The 17,639-nt window shown below is 36.8% G+C and overlaps 1 protein-coding gene across 10 annotated transcripts in view; it reads right to left on the bottom strand.

Moving 5' to 3' along the window:
* The window catches only part of RGS12 (regulator of G protein signaling 12), an 88,284-nt gene that overhangs the window by 53,311 nt on the left and 17,334 nt on the right, over positions 1-17,639 (bottom strand). For 8 of the 10 annotated variants that reach the window (XM_027891442.1, XM_027891445.1, XM_027891441.1 and 5 more), the window contains exon 3: positions 12,868-12,987. In XM_027891442.1, the coding sequence (XP_027747243.1) occupies positions 12,868-12,987 (120 nt within the window). Of the gene's footprint in view, positions 1-3,221; positions 3,369-11,871; positions 11,996-12,867; positions 12,988-17,639 lie in introns of those variants that run through there. The other 2 variants (XM_027891452.1, XM_027891451.1) reach the window with 2 other exon arrangements.

The raw sequence follows: 17,639 nt of genomic DNA, 5'->3' as shown, positions 1-17,639 counted from the left end.
TGTGATTGATTACGTGTTTGAATAGGCACACCACTGCAGCTTTGAATGATTCTACAAGTATTTAATACCATGACAAAATGCAATAGAAACAAATGGGGTGTGTAGACAGGAAGAAATGTGTTTTACAAATTACACCCTCCATTATTTTAGGATTTCAGAAGCAAATGCCCTGTGATACCTGCACAGCAGAACAGTTTTACTGTGTAAGGATAAGTATTAGAATGTACAATTTTATACAGAAAAAAATGCCAGAGCTGTTTAAATACTACAATTTGTTTGGCACTGAATGAAGTGGGATGCAGAATGTATTTTCACCGTCAATGCCTTAACCAAAAATTGTAGGTGACCAGGGGCAGAATAATCCTTAGAGTGGATAAGAAAAAACCACAAATGGATCAGAAATGCCTGAAGAACGTTCCTGTGAACACCCCTTCAGGGTAATACAAACCAGGACTTTTATCCTGAGCGTTTACTTAATGCTCAGCCTGAAACCTCTATGAATCACCTCGAAAGACCTAAAGTAAAAAAACACAAAGTTTTAACAGGTGAGGATGTTACCCAAAAGGACAAGTAAGAGAAAAATACCCTCCCCATGCAATGGGATGTAGCTGCAAGACCAGAAGCTCCCTGGAGCAACTGCTGTGAATGTTGTTCAGAACACTGTGGGTGGGCAATGTTTTACACATTCTGGGCACTCACACTTGGCGTTACAAACCTAATAATCCCTTAGTTTAAACAGACCTTAGAATTGTTGATTTTACTTCATTGCACGTCCACATTTTTTCCACACAGTGACTCTGCTAACACTGAAAATAAACTCTACCAATTAGACAGTATCAGTTAATGATCATGGCTATGAAGTGTCACGAGACACTGAAAGCCCTTTAAAAAATTCATATCCCTCTACATTTTCACAGGTTATTTCAGCAGCTGCAGATACAAAATCTTGTGATTTTCTGTAGCATATTTGTAAACCAGGCAGGCAACTCAAAGGTCAAAGGTTAAAAGCACAAGGAATGTTAATCTGCAAAGCTAATAATGGAAAGTGTTAAAATATGGTACAACAGCTTTAAAAGCCTTATTCAGATACACTGAAGACGACATTTGTAAACCCACATCCATCTGCTTAGAAGCTAAACTGTGGGAAGGGGTAGAGACCCCGTATAAAGTTGATCTGTTTTTCTCTTCTACCCTCCCTCCACTTCCTGCTAATATTTTCTCTTGTACATTTGTTTTCAGAGCAGAAAAAAATTAAGAGAAAGACAGAATGACAGGAACCCTTGATATGTTTTAACTTGTCAAAAGATGAATAGGATTTAATACAACCCTGACTCCTAAAAGAAAAAAACACACGCAAAAACCAGCAGGCAACTAGAGAGAGGCAATCCCCTGGACCAGCTCCTCATCACACAGTTCTAAAGTAAATGTGACATTGTGTGAATGCACTATCAAAAATCTTAAATCTCATCAAGTATTGACTTTTTATGTCATAATAAAGTAACAACTACTTGCATGACAGCCAAAGAAAAAAATACGTTAAGAATACGTCAGCTCACTGACTCTAGTTACTAAAATAAAGAGCAGGAGTATCAAAAAGTTTACACATAAATGAAGAAAACTCTGCTATAAAATAAAAGGGTTTTTTCCCCTAATTCCCCAATTTTTCTGTAATCTGCCTAGATATATTTCTGTCAATCATTTGTCACCTCCTCAACAATAAACAGACCCCATATGTGCTACTGATCAAAAGAGGAAAGGATTCTCTCATTTATAGCATTGTGGATTCCCTCTACCAATTTTTAAAAGTCTTTCCTATTCCAATGCAATATTAACGAAAATATTTTCAAGCCAAACTACTTGGAATTTGTTCACGTATAAATAACTGAAATACAAGCTGCCTTGTCAAACTAAGACTTCCCCTACAGCAGATTCAGGGAAGCAAAGAGAATGATGCAAACTACTGTTCCGAGTGCCCTCTGCTGTCTGCTGACACTGCTGAGACTCATGCACACATTTTCAAGTGTTAAGTTCAGGATCTGCCATCCAGAAATCTGCTCTACAAACCCGTATTTGGTTTTAAAAGCCATATTGTAAACTTTGAAAAATAATTGTATAGCGCCTGACTGTAAAGTGAAAATAAAAACACCCTTTTTCAAAAATGTTTGTAAATAATTACTATTTCCCCCCCTTCATTGATCAATATTTTAAGACAAACTCTCTCCACTAAATAAAAACGTGCAGAAACAGCATAACTTGCACATCCAGATGGAAGGTGACTTGCAATCCAATAGTAAACTAAAATTAAAGTACATATTAAAGAGGATATAAGTGACAGACCCCAGAAACACATTAAGCCATTTCTGAATTTTCCACTAGTGCAGATGGAGCCTCTAAGAATCAATAGATTCTGAGGAAATCAAGGTAAAACTGAACATGAAAACTACTAAATTTTAAGCAAATAATGGATATATGTCTTCCTAAGCTTTGCAACTGTTTCTTCCTCTCATTTTAAAATATGAGAATTTTGTTGCCATACTTTTAGTATTTAAGACAATTTTACTCTGAGCTATATAAAGAGTAAGACTATAATTTCAATATTTGATAATACAGCTAGGATGCTTACTTGCAAAATATGTGTTTTCTAAGCAAAAAAGAAACTAAAGCCAATCTGAAGTCTCTACACCTCAGAAATGTTGTATTCTATAAATACTTTTCATTTATTTTCAGTTATTTTAATAAGTCATACCATCTGGATTCTGTTTTATTAGATAAAAATCCAGTTGGAAGAAGAAAAATAACTTTAGCTGCACAACTTTTTTAAAAAGCTGTAACAATTTAAGGTAACATATCTGTAACAAGACATTCTTGCTTTGGAGGAACACGTGCAAGTATAATGAAAATTAAGTGAAAGATTTATAAAAAACTTTAGGTATTTGTATATCTAATACATTCACTTCACATTTTAAAAGTAATACGATGCTGCAAAGAGAGAGTTAAAACATGTCTATAAAACTGGTATATTCTTAATTTCATAACAGAACTTATCTATAAAGTCATCCTAAATACTTATACTTACAAACTTTGCCTCTTTAAAACCTCATTGAATCCTTAGAAGAATAATTTATCATATTTCACTGCAAGATTTTTTAGCTCGGTAGGCTAACTATTAAAACATATTCCTGTTTTCTGTTCGCTTTAGACAAACAAAACTTTATACTTACAGACACTTGACTATCAGTAAAAGTTTTCTCCATGTATAAATGGTTTAATATCTCATTGTTAAGAAACAGCCCCTTCAACTCTATTATTACGCTCTTTCTGAACACATATTTACTTCTTCCAGAGTCCAGTGAAAAAATGAGGCTTCTCTGCCTGTTGCCCTATCAACACCTCTCCCATTCTCCTCCCTCCCCAGCACATTCTCCGCCCTCAAATACTGGTTCTGTATCTTCTCATCAAAAGGCAACAGGCAGCTTTCAAAATGGTGTTTAGGCAGGTCCTGTGTAACAATAAAGCCTCTGTAAAGACAACAGCACTGCTGAGGAATCTGCTAATGTAAAATACATTCGGCAAGGGCCTACAGGACTCTGCTGTAAAGGTTTGTCCAAACTTGTTTAAGCCTTGAGTCAACAGCATTTTCTCATCCAAAGTATTCTCTTTTTTTAATGCATTCCCCTTTGATGAGTTTATTACCTGAGTGAACTAGGTCATCAATCCCTACTAAAAATACTTAAAATACTACCTAAAAATACTTTAAAAAATATATTGTTAAAACTTTTAAGACTCACGGCAAATTTCTTGCAGTTCCTGGCATGTAGGTACGTGCCTCAGTATGATTACAATCACATGTATGCATATTGTGCAACCTATCTCATCCTACCAAAATGCTCTGTGTTCTTTTAAGTAAGCAGGGCTTTGGCATTTACAAGGATCATGTTCCAAGTGAAACATTACTCTCATAATTTTCAATACCACACCTACTCTCCGGACAGACCAGCAATATCTGTGTATTTTCAGAAAGAAATGTATGCCCAACAGTAATCCTTAAATATCATCCTTCAGCAATTCCTCGGTCCAGAGGGAATTAGAGGATGGGCTTTTTACTGTATTTTTTTAAGTATCAGAAGTACTTATGAAATGTTCTGATGATTTAATAGTGAATAAAAAACAATAGCACATCTAGTAGAAGCTCCAAAGGTGACAAGTTTTTTTTTAAAACTTCACTGAACTCATAAATGCATAAAGACAGTGAAAATTAAATGGCACCAAGTCCTAGCCAAAATCCCGGCAGTTTAAGCATGGAGAGAGAGGCAGAAACAATTCACGGACAGCTGCAGTGCTATCATTTGTGCCGTATGTATTCCATGACTACACTCTAGAAATACCAATGCAGTTCATTCAGTAAAGCCTTAATTCATTTCCTAACATTAACCAGGTCTCACAGGGCAAAAATCCCTCCTCACCCCCATTAGCAGCATGAGACATGACAAGAAGACATACCAGGTAACAGGAAGAGCAGCCAAGGGAGGGCAGGGGTGGAGAGGCATGAAACCAGCCGCCCAGTTCCTCATTCCCACCCAGGAACTGCATGGGCAATCTGCTTGGCAGCAGCAGCTCTCAGCAGGGAAGCAGCCGGGGCCTCTCCCACAGGGAGCTGCAGCACCAACAGGGAATGCTCCCAGTGCCCAGGGCAGCGGCCCAGCGCCAGGAGATGCCACAGCCAGCGAGCCCTTGACTTTACAAACAAACAAGCCCACGCCAAGCGAAAGGTAATGCAGCTTCCTGTGCCACGGGTACTCCCACAGTACCCCAGCCAAGGAGGAGCAACGTCCACCCTCGAGTCTGCGAATTTAATCAGTTCCAACCCAGCTTTATCAAACCCAGTATTAAGTTTCCAGTGGTGGTCACATACGGAAGTCTGCTGACAAGCAGCACAGGGCAACATATAGGACACTTCCCTGATTACATTCTCCCAGACTCCAGGTATTTTTAGTTTAGGAAATTTCCTGAACCTGGTGTGGCATGTCTCCTTAATAATCCCCAGTGGCTGTCTTTTCCAAATACTTGTCCACTTTCCCTCCAGGACATGCAAATTTCTTGCATCCACAGCACTCAGTGGTGAGGCATCCCACAGACCGACTCACCTCCTACATGAACAATCGTGTTCTCCTGTTTGTTTTGCTCCTGGCTCCAGCTACCTTTAATTAATGGTGCCGACTTCTTGTCCCGGAGGAGAGAGTGAGCAGTCAATTCCACCTACTTCTTCTATGCCACCCATGATTTTGCACTTTTTTTTACACCTTTCTGAATCTTTTCTTCTTCTAATATATCAGAACATTTTAAAATAAAGAGACCAGGTATGGACAAACCACAAATGTATACAATGAACTCATCTATTCCTTCCCTAACAATTAATAATATAGGATTTTGCTTCACTGCTGCTGTGCTGAGCTAATATTTCCATGCAACTCTCCCTTATAATTCAAAGGCCTCACTTCTGAGAGGAAACAGTCATTTCAGAGGCATATATATCATTTGATATATGAAGCTAGGGCTATTTTGCCTCATTTGCATTGCTTTACATTTATCTGCATACATTTTCATCTGCAATTTTGTTGTCCAGTCATTCAGTCTTATAAAAGCAGCCTGCTCTCATATTCAGAGACTGCTCTTGTCCTTATTACCTGCAGTAACTTCACCTCACTGCTCACCTTCTTGAGAGAAGCCTTAAAAAGATGTCCTTGAATTAACAAATGTAATGTAAGAAATTGAGGCAAGGGCCAGCCTTAAGCAGAAAATAATTCTGCATTTCAGAAACAGACCCCAGTGCAGTAAGCTGTTATTCTGCCTTAATGTCACATGCCTCATGAATTAGACCCAGAAGAGGGAAGTTTCAGTTCAAAGAGAGTAAGCCCAATTTTAAAAGAAGGTACCAAAGGTCTGGGAGAAAGACAGCCCTGAGAGATTGCCACCTACCAAGAGCTCCACTTGTGTGACCACTGACTGTTTTGTCACTACTCAAGGAAACCAGAACCAAAAGAACAAAGCCAAAACCAAAGTCCAATACCTTATATTGCTGAACTAAGGAATGTGACTCCTCTGTAGCTTCAAGTGGTTACTTTAACTTGCTCACCCTGGCTGGTCCTTGTAGTTCCACAAACGTGACAGCATCAGAGGTGTTGACAGCTTATGAATTCACCTGTGTCCATTTAATTACACGTCTTAAAAACGATGGTACTGGCTACTACAAGGTTTATTTTTATAGAATATAAGTTCATAGCTAGTCCCTGAAAGCATATCTTGTGTCTCTGGTTCTGTGACAGAAATCGGCTCGTGTTGGAGAGCCAAGCCCAGAGGCAATAAAGCTTGGACAGCACTTGAATGGCAGAATCAAACAATGTACTGATTGCTTCCTCAGGGAGAAATTTCTCCATACAATGCCAAGTGCCTTAGCACATATGGGGACCAAATTCCCTAAGGAATCTGTCCTAGGCAACACTGTTGGTTTCTTCTCAAGCACCAAAGCATGGGATGATCACTGCCATAGGCACAAAGAAAGCAGAGATGAGATCCAGCTCTCAGCATATTCTCTGACTACCCTGCTTTTTACATGCAAATTTACATGGCAAATTTCTCCTGATTCTGAAGTAAAGAAAACAACCCAAAAGCAGGAGAAAACAGTAAAATTACTGAAGGATAGCAATTTTACCAATTACAATAACAGAAAACAGATCCCATTATTCTCAGTGTCATCTGGAGGAAAAAAAAAATCACACAATTTAACATTCTAGATTGTATCTAGAAGTAAATATTTCAAATTCATGATAAAGAGGTTACACACATCTGTTGACCAACCCACCCTCATCAGATACTTTATAAAACAGTGTGAGGAGCACAAGAACTTTCCATGAAAAAGTCTATAAATGTGAACTGAAGAGCAGATAGTGGCAATCTTTTTAAAATTACACTATAGTATAAAATACCAGGAAAAGCTTAACAGTAGTGCCAGTGCACAACCTGTGAAGAAAAATAAAATGTATACTACTAGCATGATGTTTCCTTCTTCAGGGAGGAACAGCATATATAACTAAAGTACCTGATAAGATCCCACATGCCAAAGTAAAAGCCTGAAAATGATCCTCCAGAATATGCTTGAGAGTCTGAAATTCTTAATAGGGCAGTCTAGAGAACCAAACTATGGTGTTGAACATTGTTAAGGCATACAGAGAATGATGACAGCAAGGAAAAAACTGTCTAAGGGATAACACAAGCAACATCCAGAGTGAGATGATGGTAACCTGGCTGTATTTGTACCAGTCAAATAAACAGCACCATAAGCTATTGTGTATTTGCAAAAACAGATGGTGCTTTCTGGCTGTGCCACCAAGCTCTCCCCATCTCCTATCCATCAAGCTGCTTGTATCCAAACTGCTGGGCACAGTGATGCTGGCTAGTAAGGCTAACTTTCAAACCACATCCAAAATCATTTGAGCAAGTACATTAGTTGGCCCAGGATGAAGCCACATAAATGACAACTCCAACAGTGTGACAGTACAAACACTGCAATCCCCTGGCCGCCCCTGTGTCCTGGCAGTGTTCCACTTACCAGCATAGGTGTACAGCCACTATTCTGCCCAGCAGGTAAACAACTCCAGCCAGGACTGTAACAGCCAAAGGCCCGAACAGAGCAGAAGAATGCCTGGCAGAAATCACAGGATGCTTCCAAAGTCTTACTGATCAGCTCCGTGACCACATATGTTACAGTAATTCAAGGTAAAGACACCAGTGTGTAATGTCATGACTAACTTACACTATTAAAGTTGTATATCGTAGTTTAGCAAGAGGCTTTGTGCTAGTGCAGCACAGGACTGTGGAATCACTTGGCACCGTTTCCAAAGCTGACCCCTGCTGCTAGCAAAGGGAAAAGAGAAGCAAGAGCCTGGGCTGTGGGCACAAATCCATGAGGCTTCCAAAACAGCAGTGTTAACACTTAGACTTCAGAATATCCATATACAAGACTGGATTAACCCTTTATGGACTCTTATTATTACCATGCTAAAAATACACATATTTTACATACAAAAATGGAGATTTTCTCATGCATGCACTGTTATTTCACACCTTCCCTTTCACACCTTTCCCCCACCTTCACTGAAGTTGACTGCAAAACTGTCCATTGGTTGGTTTTATCTCAGATAAAAAGTAGGACAGCAGCCCATGGTAACTGGCAGCCCATTGTAAGTAATCATAGCTTTAAAAAATTTATGAAATCTAAGACAAAAACATACATTCTTGTCAAACTTTAAATTCACTATTATAAGCTGAGGCTGAAGAGGCCCCTTGATTTAAATCATGTAGTTATACTGGCCATAGTGGTGGCATTGTGGCCGTGGTGATGATCTCAGAATGTCAGTAAAGCACCCTCTGCAGGGAGAGTTAATACTTTTTATTAGATTATCTGACAGGGTGGGAAAAGTTTGGGGCATGTTTTGCTCTTCTTGTCTGATTTTCCTAGCATACTAGTTGGTGTAATATAAGCTATTATCTCCCTGTGTAAGCTCTGTCTGATTATTTAAATCAGTCAACCAAAGACAGGTATCCACTTAAAAACTCCTTATTAAGTCAAATGAGCATTTAGGGGGTTTTGCCACCCACAGATGCCAAAGCTAATATCCAGCAGAGACATGTCATTCATTAGTATAAAAACCTCAAATCAAAGAGATGTGTTGTATGCTTTCAATTAGCAGATGAAATGCAAAAAAAATAGTTGATTCAGTGAAATTAACTAAACAGGGGAAAAATCAAGCATTATTATCTATAATAACACCTAATAATACTACATTATTAATGGTTATAATTAAGATGGAACATTCTAACAAATGTCCTCACACTGACTTTTAAAAGGAATACATGACACATTCCAACTTTGAAAACATTACTAAACTCTACAAATGTTCTTTTTCATATAGGATATAACTTTAAGGTTTCCAAAACAGGATGAGAACAAGAAGAAAAGTTGCAACAGCCATTTTTTTTGTCCTAGTATTTGATTAAAAAAATTAAATTGTCTTTAATTTTAAAAATATCTCTACATTAAATTATTATTTAACAATACTCCAAGAGCCTGACACTTGTTTCCCTATGAGATTACATCTCTCATTATACTACTCTGCCCTATTTTTAACCACAAAGAAATACCAAAAGTACAAGTAACAAAATTATTTTCAGGGAAAAACAGCTTTGAATGTTTTCCTCCTTTCTCCTCGTCCTTTGTGAGGAGGAACCTAAATTGACTTCAAGACAATACTGCAAGATTCCCCCATTTTTACAGACTTCAAGAAAAATCAAAAAGATAATGGAACGAGCTGCAGTGGAAAGTGTTATGGAATCTGTTTCCAAAACTGTACATGAATTAATGAATTAATCTGTTAAATGTAAATTTTTACATTGATAGTGTTCTACTCTCACAGAGTCACCTTTAATGTGTTTATAAATTTATAAACAACATCTCTGCCAGGACAGAATTGTGCAAGAGGATGAGAGCAGGGAAGAAAAGTGGGAAGAAAGATAGGATCATGCCCTCTAATTAATCCAAATATTAAATAATTATAATGTCCCTTTAGCTTAAGTGACACCTTGAAAATATAAAACCAAATGTGCTAGAAAGTAAAATTACTGCAAACCATAGAATTTTAACATGGTTGTTAATGGACACTATTTCATAACGACAAATTATTCACATTGGAAAATTCATTGTTACATAAAAGAGAAATCTGTTCTTAACAAAACCAGATTTCTTAGAATTTAGTAAAGAAAAAGTTCCAAATGCATTTCTTGTGAGAACAACATAACTAAGGCATATATTAGACACGCTCATTTTCTGAATTCAGTTCCAACTTACAGGACAATCATAATAGCCCTGGTGTGAACCAGCACAATTTCCATAGTTCAGAAATAAAACTGTGTATTTTATATTTTGTGAGACAATTTTCCTACCCAAGTTGTACCATAACTGCACCATTAATTTTGCACTCTCATCCTATTCTGATCCCTGCAGATTTAAAATAATCTTGAGTATAGGTTCTACTAGTAAAAGCAGCACCTAGAGGTTAATCCTACAAACTTGTCTATTTTCTTCTATGTAAAATAAAGCTTCTGCATGCAAGAAGAAAATGCTTAAGGAGGGGTAACTACATGATTAACGAATTCTAACCTTATACCAATATTGTCTGTGCATGCATAGCCAGCTGTAATATAACAATTTAAAAGAAAAGGTGAAATTTTCTTTTACAATCACGTTTTTATTTATTAAAATATCTATAAATATGCTCTATGCTTGGACAGATCCTTTGGAAAATAAATAAATAACACATTTCAAAGAAATCACGCCACCTTATGGCAGCAGACAGCAACACTCACGGCTGGTATTTCACACACATGGCAGTTCCAAAGACAAAAGGTCCAAGTTCATACTTAAATAAAAAAAATCCAAATACAGCATTCTTTAGACCTGAAAGCAATAAAGAGTGTTCAGCAAATGCCCTTAAAAGAAACTCCGTGGAACCTACTCACACTGTTCAATTTAGAAGCTTAAGCTGGATGCCAGCAGCAATCAGAGCCACAAGCTCAGAGAAGCATATTAACTTTCTAAATTCATGTTAGGATTAGTACCTTATCCATTCTGCTAATTGGGAAGAACACAAAAACAAGCAAGTAGCCTATACAATATGTTCATGGTCATTATTCCCAAGGTGGAGTCTCTAAGAATTTCCTGGTATTGTTATTTCCTCTTCCAGCAACTCTAAATAGATGGCCCGAAATAAACTAAACATGCACTAACAACATTGTGTTCTATTACACTTAGTGTAAGAGTACCTGGGACAAGTGCTGCAGTAACAATGTTAAAGTTTGAACCAAAACTAAAATACCTCAACACTGTATTACTTTGACTTGCGAAGTTTTTGATATTCTTCTCTGGGTTGCTGTTTCTCCTGGTGGCTGGGATGTCGTTCTTTTGCGGCACGCAGAGCAATAAAAGTAAGGGACAGAGAACAGTCCACACCCAAAGAGCTACATGTAGTAAGGGCATTCATCCCAGTAGATTTTAATACAGATTATTCCTTTGTCCAATTCATACTGTGACCTAGAATGTAAGTTTCCCCATCCAAAATAACTGCTCTAACAATTAGGATGCTGGGATACAGATAGATTCTTAATCCCTCCTGTTGGTGCTACTCAATTTACATACACTAATGAATACCAACTAAGACATAATGAGAGGAAAAATGGACTTTTTAGGCCAGTAACTTTGATGTCTTTCTGAAATTAACAGAAAGTCCCAAGTCCCTATTTTAATGAATATTTATGCAATGTAAAACAGCTCCAACAACAGAAATAAATTTTATTTTTGGCTTTTAAAACACTCAAAATATGAGATATGTGCATAAACCTGGATGAAATTTCAGTGTGGAAGAACGTGGAATGAACTGTTTTTCCCGTTGCATGTGAATAACTAGCACTAGACTCTTTGATATTCTGAGAGGATTCTCTCTTACTGCGACCAGAAATTCTGTCAAAACTGGGAATCTATAGCAGCAAGCTTTTTCAATTTAGAAGAATCACCATTTTATGATTAAGAAAGATGTAGCTGGATGGTTCCCAAACCCTTTTATCCAGAGGATCTTGCTGTGTTTAAGTTATGCACTCACAGTATTAAAGTTATGAGTGCAAAGAAATGAAAAAGCATTTTCCATGACAAGAAAAAAAAAAAAGAGACATTTAAAACAAGACACTTCAGACAAGATAGAAATAGACCATAACAAAAAAATAAAACTTTAAAACAATAGAGAAATAAGTAACTACAGTTCCTACCTGCATTCCCTAAGCACACCAGAAGCTTCTCCATATATTCTGCTCCCTAAAAATCCAGTGCACTGAGCTCCCTTCTCCTTTAGTCTCCTGACTCTCCTTTAGAGTCAGTGAAATGCCTTTCTTCCTACATTTTCCTACAGCAGAAAACTCAGTGTCTCCTTTCCTCCTCCCATCTCAAGTGCTTTTTAAACACCTCCTTTCCATTTAGAGGACTCAGTGTGCCACATTCCCTCCTGTGATGAAGAGTGGTATAATGTGTATTCCATGGCTCTTATGCCAAGAGCTCTGCACATATTTTTGTTTCTCCCCAACCACCAACCTTCTTCCAGATCAGCATTATTAAGGGGTAAGGAAAAAGCTCTCCAGGTCAGGTTTTCCTGAGGAGGCAGACTAGAAGATATAATGAAGCCATATTCCTACAGGTGGTTCCTACAGCAAAGCAGGAGGGGGTTTTTCATTCCTTGTTTTCACCAAAATCAATATGGTTTGGCCACTGAGACCAGGCATGAGGCATCAGCCATGTTATACCAGATGTGAAACAGCATTATATTACACTTAGAAAGACCAAAATCACCACAGTAATTATGACTTCCCTTTTCTCAACTGCTGTCAGAATTCATCAGTTGAACAAAAAACAGAATATGATGAACTTTTGATTCTTTTATATATCATGATACATCCATTTCTAAGGTATTACGATCATTTTGATCAGCAAAACTGTATTGTTTTGCTTTACGCAGATCCAACTGTGATAGGACAAATAAAGTCAAAATTCCCCACAAAAAGAATGGCCACTGCTGGCATCAATGCAACCTTTAAAGATATATTGAAAAAGACAGGCCGATAACCTGAAATCTCCATTCCCCTCAGAAAAATATCATATGATGATTAGTAACTTCATTACCCTAATACATTACTTACTTTCAGCAATGATCAGTGTTATTTACTGTAAGCTCTCTAGGACTCACTTCTAAGTTTTAAGTGAAAGTTATTTACCTCAAGGTCATCCAGAGAGCGAGTAATACTAAATCGCTTGGATCTTCCAAATGATCTTCGAGCAGAAGAACGCGGGGGAGGAGCCTGATTTAATCCCATTGAATGTCCAAATTTTGCAGCCTAAACAAAACAGAAAACATATTATTATTTTACTTCTTTAATTTTAATAGACTGCTGATCATAGTGACAGCATCTGAATTTTAAGGAGATGGATTTGAAAATCTATAACAAGACCACAATTTCAATAAAAGTTGGTTACTTGCCATGCCCCTGTACAATCACATACTAAAATTCATTAAAGTTGACTTTTCCAGTCTCAAGTCAAATATCCTAAACATTCAGCATTAAGATACTGTCTAAACATCAGTTAGGTTGCTTGCAAGTGTACACATTCTATATGTCAGTATTAAAAGCAAGACAATCCTTTCTTCACTGGTGTTTAAAACACAGTTTTAAGACTGAAAGTCTTCATTGTCTTTAAATGGAAACTATTTACAATTACAAGATATTTGGCTTTTCTGCAAGAAATTACCATCTCAGAAATCATGTCATCCAGCTTCTGTTGGAATCTTTCTCCACATTTTTAAAAATATTACTTTCACTATCCTTTTTTTTTTTTTTAAACCTTGCTACTGTGAAGTCCAACTTCTTAAATCACACAGCACCAAATGCAGGAACTTTTGTTCTAAGGAAAGAGACTACCTCACTTGGATATTCCATTACTACAACTGGTGCTGCAGTAATTAAATCTAATGGTTTTTTCTTGTCCACATAATCATACTCTTTCTCCTTAAAAAGTCACCAGATGTCACTTAAGCTACTCAGCATGTACATATCAAGTTTATGCCAAACGGCAAAGTGTAAGCTTAAACCTAAAATTAGGCAGGCAGTCAGTGACTGGTGCTAAGCAGATGTACATAAACTCACTACATTATGAAAACTTGTGACTATGTGCCTGAAATTTTGGATTCCTTTCACTGTAACATCCAAAGTGGGAAAAATTCCTCCCTGTCTTTTTTGCTGAGGCTTTTTTGCTTTAGAAAACAATAGACTTTAAATCAGAGTAAATTTTTTTCCCTTTCATTTCAGCAACTTTCTTCATTCTAGTAAGCTTAAAAATGTATATATTATTATTTTTATAATTGCTTATTTGGCAGATTCATAATATTTATTAAATTTTCTATTTGTGTTCATTTCTTCCTTTGGGCAAGTTTCTGTGCTCTCAATTCTGAAATATTTTGGTATCCCTTTGATCGGTCATTGGAAAGTCTACATATGTCACATTAATCAAAACAATCACCACAAATTTCACATCCTCATAATCTCATGCTAACAACCCCTCAAACAAAGCAGAGCAAGGCAGCAGGAGTATTATACAGCCTCCTCACAGCAATAAAAGGTATCCACCAGAAGATGTCTGCCTGTTTGCTAATTCCCATGGAGACAACACTATTCTATAGCATCAGGGCTTGGACCATCCCCAGTATTCACAACAGTTTCTGTTTACAAGCTCATAGAAATGTCAAGACATAACACAACATACAGGAATCTGGATCCAAGTATGTTGCAGAGATCATTCCCTTCAACAGGCTTGAGAGTCCAACTTTATTCAGTAATTAAAGTGATCCATTTTTCTACAAAACCTCTTTCCCTCCCAATTTTTTAATACACTAAGGTTGAGTGTTTTGGTTTGGGTTTTTGGGGTTTTTTTGGCTGAGAAGAAAACTGGGCAGGTTCTACCAAAGAAAAGTAGAAATCTGGTAACTGGAGATTAGCTCCTAGGGTTATTAAGAGAAGATTTAAAAGTGCATTATAAACAAGCTAAGATGGCTTTTGCTAAAATGATCAGCTAAATGAAAAGACAGGAAAGGTGCTCTCTGTAAATGTTCACAGAGAGCACCCACCGGAATGAGGACAGTCTCTGTTAAAACAACATGAATATATGTGTACAACTACTAGGTTTCACCACTAGTCCAGTATGACCACACTAGTTCTGCAATTTTTAAATTTTTAATCTGAGAATTAGTGATTAAACTCTCAGACTACAAACAGCTCAGCAAATTAACAATGTCATTAGTTCAACTGGTATTTTGAAACTAACGAAATAGTTACACAGTATGGATTCTCCTTAATGGTCTTTCATGTGCTTCTCAAATGAGTGCACATGCATTCTCGGAGATGCATCCCTTAAAGAACTTCATCTTTCATAAAATAAAAGTAAAATAAAAGTGGTGAAAGGGAAAAAAAAAGAAAAAACTATGACTAGCAGGCATATCTACTTTGAATAACTAATACATTTTCACTTTTCATTCTATTTCATCCCAAAAAAGAACATAAACTGTCCGGTATATGTTTAAATAGTAGAGACTGCCTGGTCTGATTCGGGGAGATTAAGGCAGGCACTTAGAGAACATACGCTCAAAAAATTTTGAAACAGTAACATTACAAATTGAAGGAAGAGCAACAAACTGCCTAAAGACAAATCTAATTAGATTCCACTGAGAAGCAGATTCTAGACAAGATTAATTATCACCAGATGCCCCACTATGGAAGCACTGCTTACCTATTTGTGGTCACAAGCATAACAAAGAGAAAGAGGGAGAGTGGACAAAAACCACTTGCAAATGGTGTGGTAATAGAAAAGAGAAAGTAAATTAGTATCCAATCAAAGTTTTTTGTTTATGGTTTTTGATACTCTTATAGAAAACTCACTACTGAGCCCTGGATGGAACAGTAAAGATAAGAGCAGGAAAAAAAAAAAGAGGCTCTGAGAATAAAACAGTGCTTAAGCAATGATTACAAAATATAAAAATTCACTAAACTAACCATTTCCTCAACCCAAATCTGGATAACAACTGCAATTAAGAAAACGTTTTCAACTGACAAAAATATCTTCCTTGCTCTGAAGAATCAAATTAATAATCTAGGAAATTAAGGAAGGCATTACTGAAAAAAAGAGACTCCAATTCACAAGTATTTAATTTCCTGGGAAGTCTCCCTTTTCATCTTTTCTTGACTCTGTTCCAGACATTCAGACTATGAAGGCAGACCTCCTTCTGCAAATCAATTTAAAAAAATGCTGTGCATACACATATGCCCACAAATAAATAAAGAATCACGTAACTTCAGCAAATAGCACCATTTTGGCAAATGTTTTTCATGAGACTCTGAAGAGCTGGAAATAATAGCATCCATGACTTGAAGAGAAAACAGCCATTGAAACTAGAATGTACTAATCAGCATGGCTAAGGAAATCTGCAGTATTTGAGCCAAGAGAGATTGCTAATGCAGTGACTGATGTTAATGTAAATTTTGCAGTCTGTTAGCCATAAAGAAATTATCATACTTCTAAAAACCTTTATTGCACTATTAAACAGATACTAAAAAACACTAAATGAACTAAAAACATTTCAGAACAATACAATGTATGGCCAACAAAATGGCCAGGTTGGATGGGGTTTTAAGCAACCTGGTCTAGGGGAAGGTGTCCATGCCCATGGCAGGGGGGTTGGAACTGGATGATAATTTTAAGGTCCCTTTCAACCCAAACCATTCTATGAAAAGAATGCTGTTTCATTCTCTGTTAGCTGCCAGACTAAACCACTGAACATTTGCTACATGAACACTAGTCTGTAGGGTTAGGGTTTTTTTAAGTACGGATTGCCTATAAGCCCTAGAAGTGTTTATTATCCTACCTTAAAGATCCTTTTCCAGACACATCATGTTGCTAAATCTATAAAAGAAAACTAAAAATATCTAGATATTAAAGAAAATCTTAAGAAATCTTATCAAAGAACAGAATTAGAAACTGAAGTCCACCTGACACCTCACTAAGTGTCTTCATTTTAGGAATTTCAGGAATCCAGAAGCCAACAGAAAAAGGACAAGAATTAGTGAAAACAAGTTGATTAGTGAAAAGCATGTGCTACACCAACACATCCTCTTATTTGCAATTCAGATAATTGCAACCCTACTACTACTACCTATCATGGTGAAAGTATAAAAGAACATCTCTCTAAAAGCCTTTATCCTGTTATGTTTTGGCAGATGGAGAGGAAAAACAACAAAGGATTAAAGGAATTAAAGCACTAATGCCCTAAAAAAAATCCATTATTTTTCTACTCTTAGAAAAAAGTAAAAATTATGAACTAGTATGGACTGGAATACCAGTTAAATGTATAATCTTAAGAGAAAAAGGACAATGAACAGAGTGTATGCAAATTTTTTTTTTAATATATGACTAGATCACCCCTTTTCATTAGGCTAAGAGGAAATGGCAGGTGCAAATACAGTCGTCAGAAATAACAATCAATCACTGATCAAACTATAGCCTTCCTTTCCCTTTATTTTTTTTTTTTTTTAAATTTAATGCTTAACCTGCTTATTTGGCGTTATGGATGAGCTACCTCTTAATCTACTTGACAAGAAAAGCATTGAAAACTAGAGGAGGACTGATATAGCAGCAGTCTGTGAATGTGTCCAAGCGAGAAAAGTTTCTGTCTGATAACAAGAAAGGTGTACAAGAAAAGTACAAATGGGAAAATGGAAAATGTTGTACTTTATGTATTAACAAGACAGAGGGAGTGAAGAAGCACAACTCATGTTAGACTGCAAACAGATGGAGAGAAAGAACAAAAATGATCCAATATAAGGTGACTTGCAGAACTCTAATTATTTAAAGATAGAAAGAGAAAGGATGAGCACTTGAAAGTAATTTTAGGGGATAAAAAAGGTAGGCAGTAGTTCCATATAAGATTTGCAGTGGCTATGCT

Source organism: Empidonax traillii, unplaced genomic scaffold (genome assembly GCF_003031625.1).
Source record: "Empidonax traillii isolate 1590-97213 ecotype Southwest subspecies unplaced genomic scaffold, ASM303162v1 scaffold321:size1084243, whole genome shotgun sequence".
Taxonomy (NCBI): Eukaryota; Metazoa; Chordata; class Aves; order Passeriformes; family Tyrannidae; genus Empidonax; species Empidonax traillii.
The sequence above is the reverse complement of the archived record's forward strand: the minus strand, read 5'-3'. Positions and strand labels throughout refer to the sequence as shown.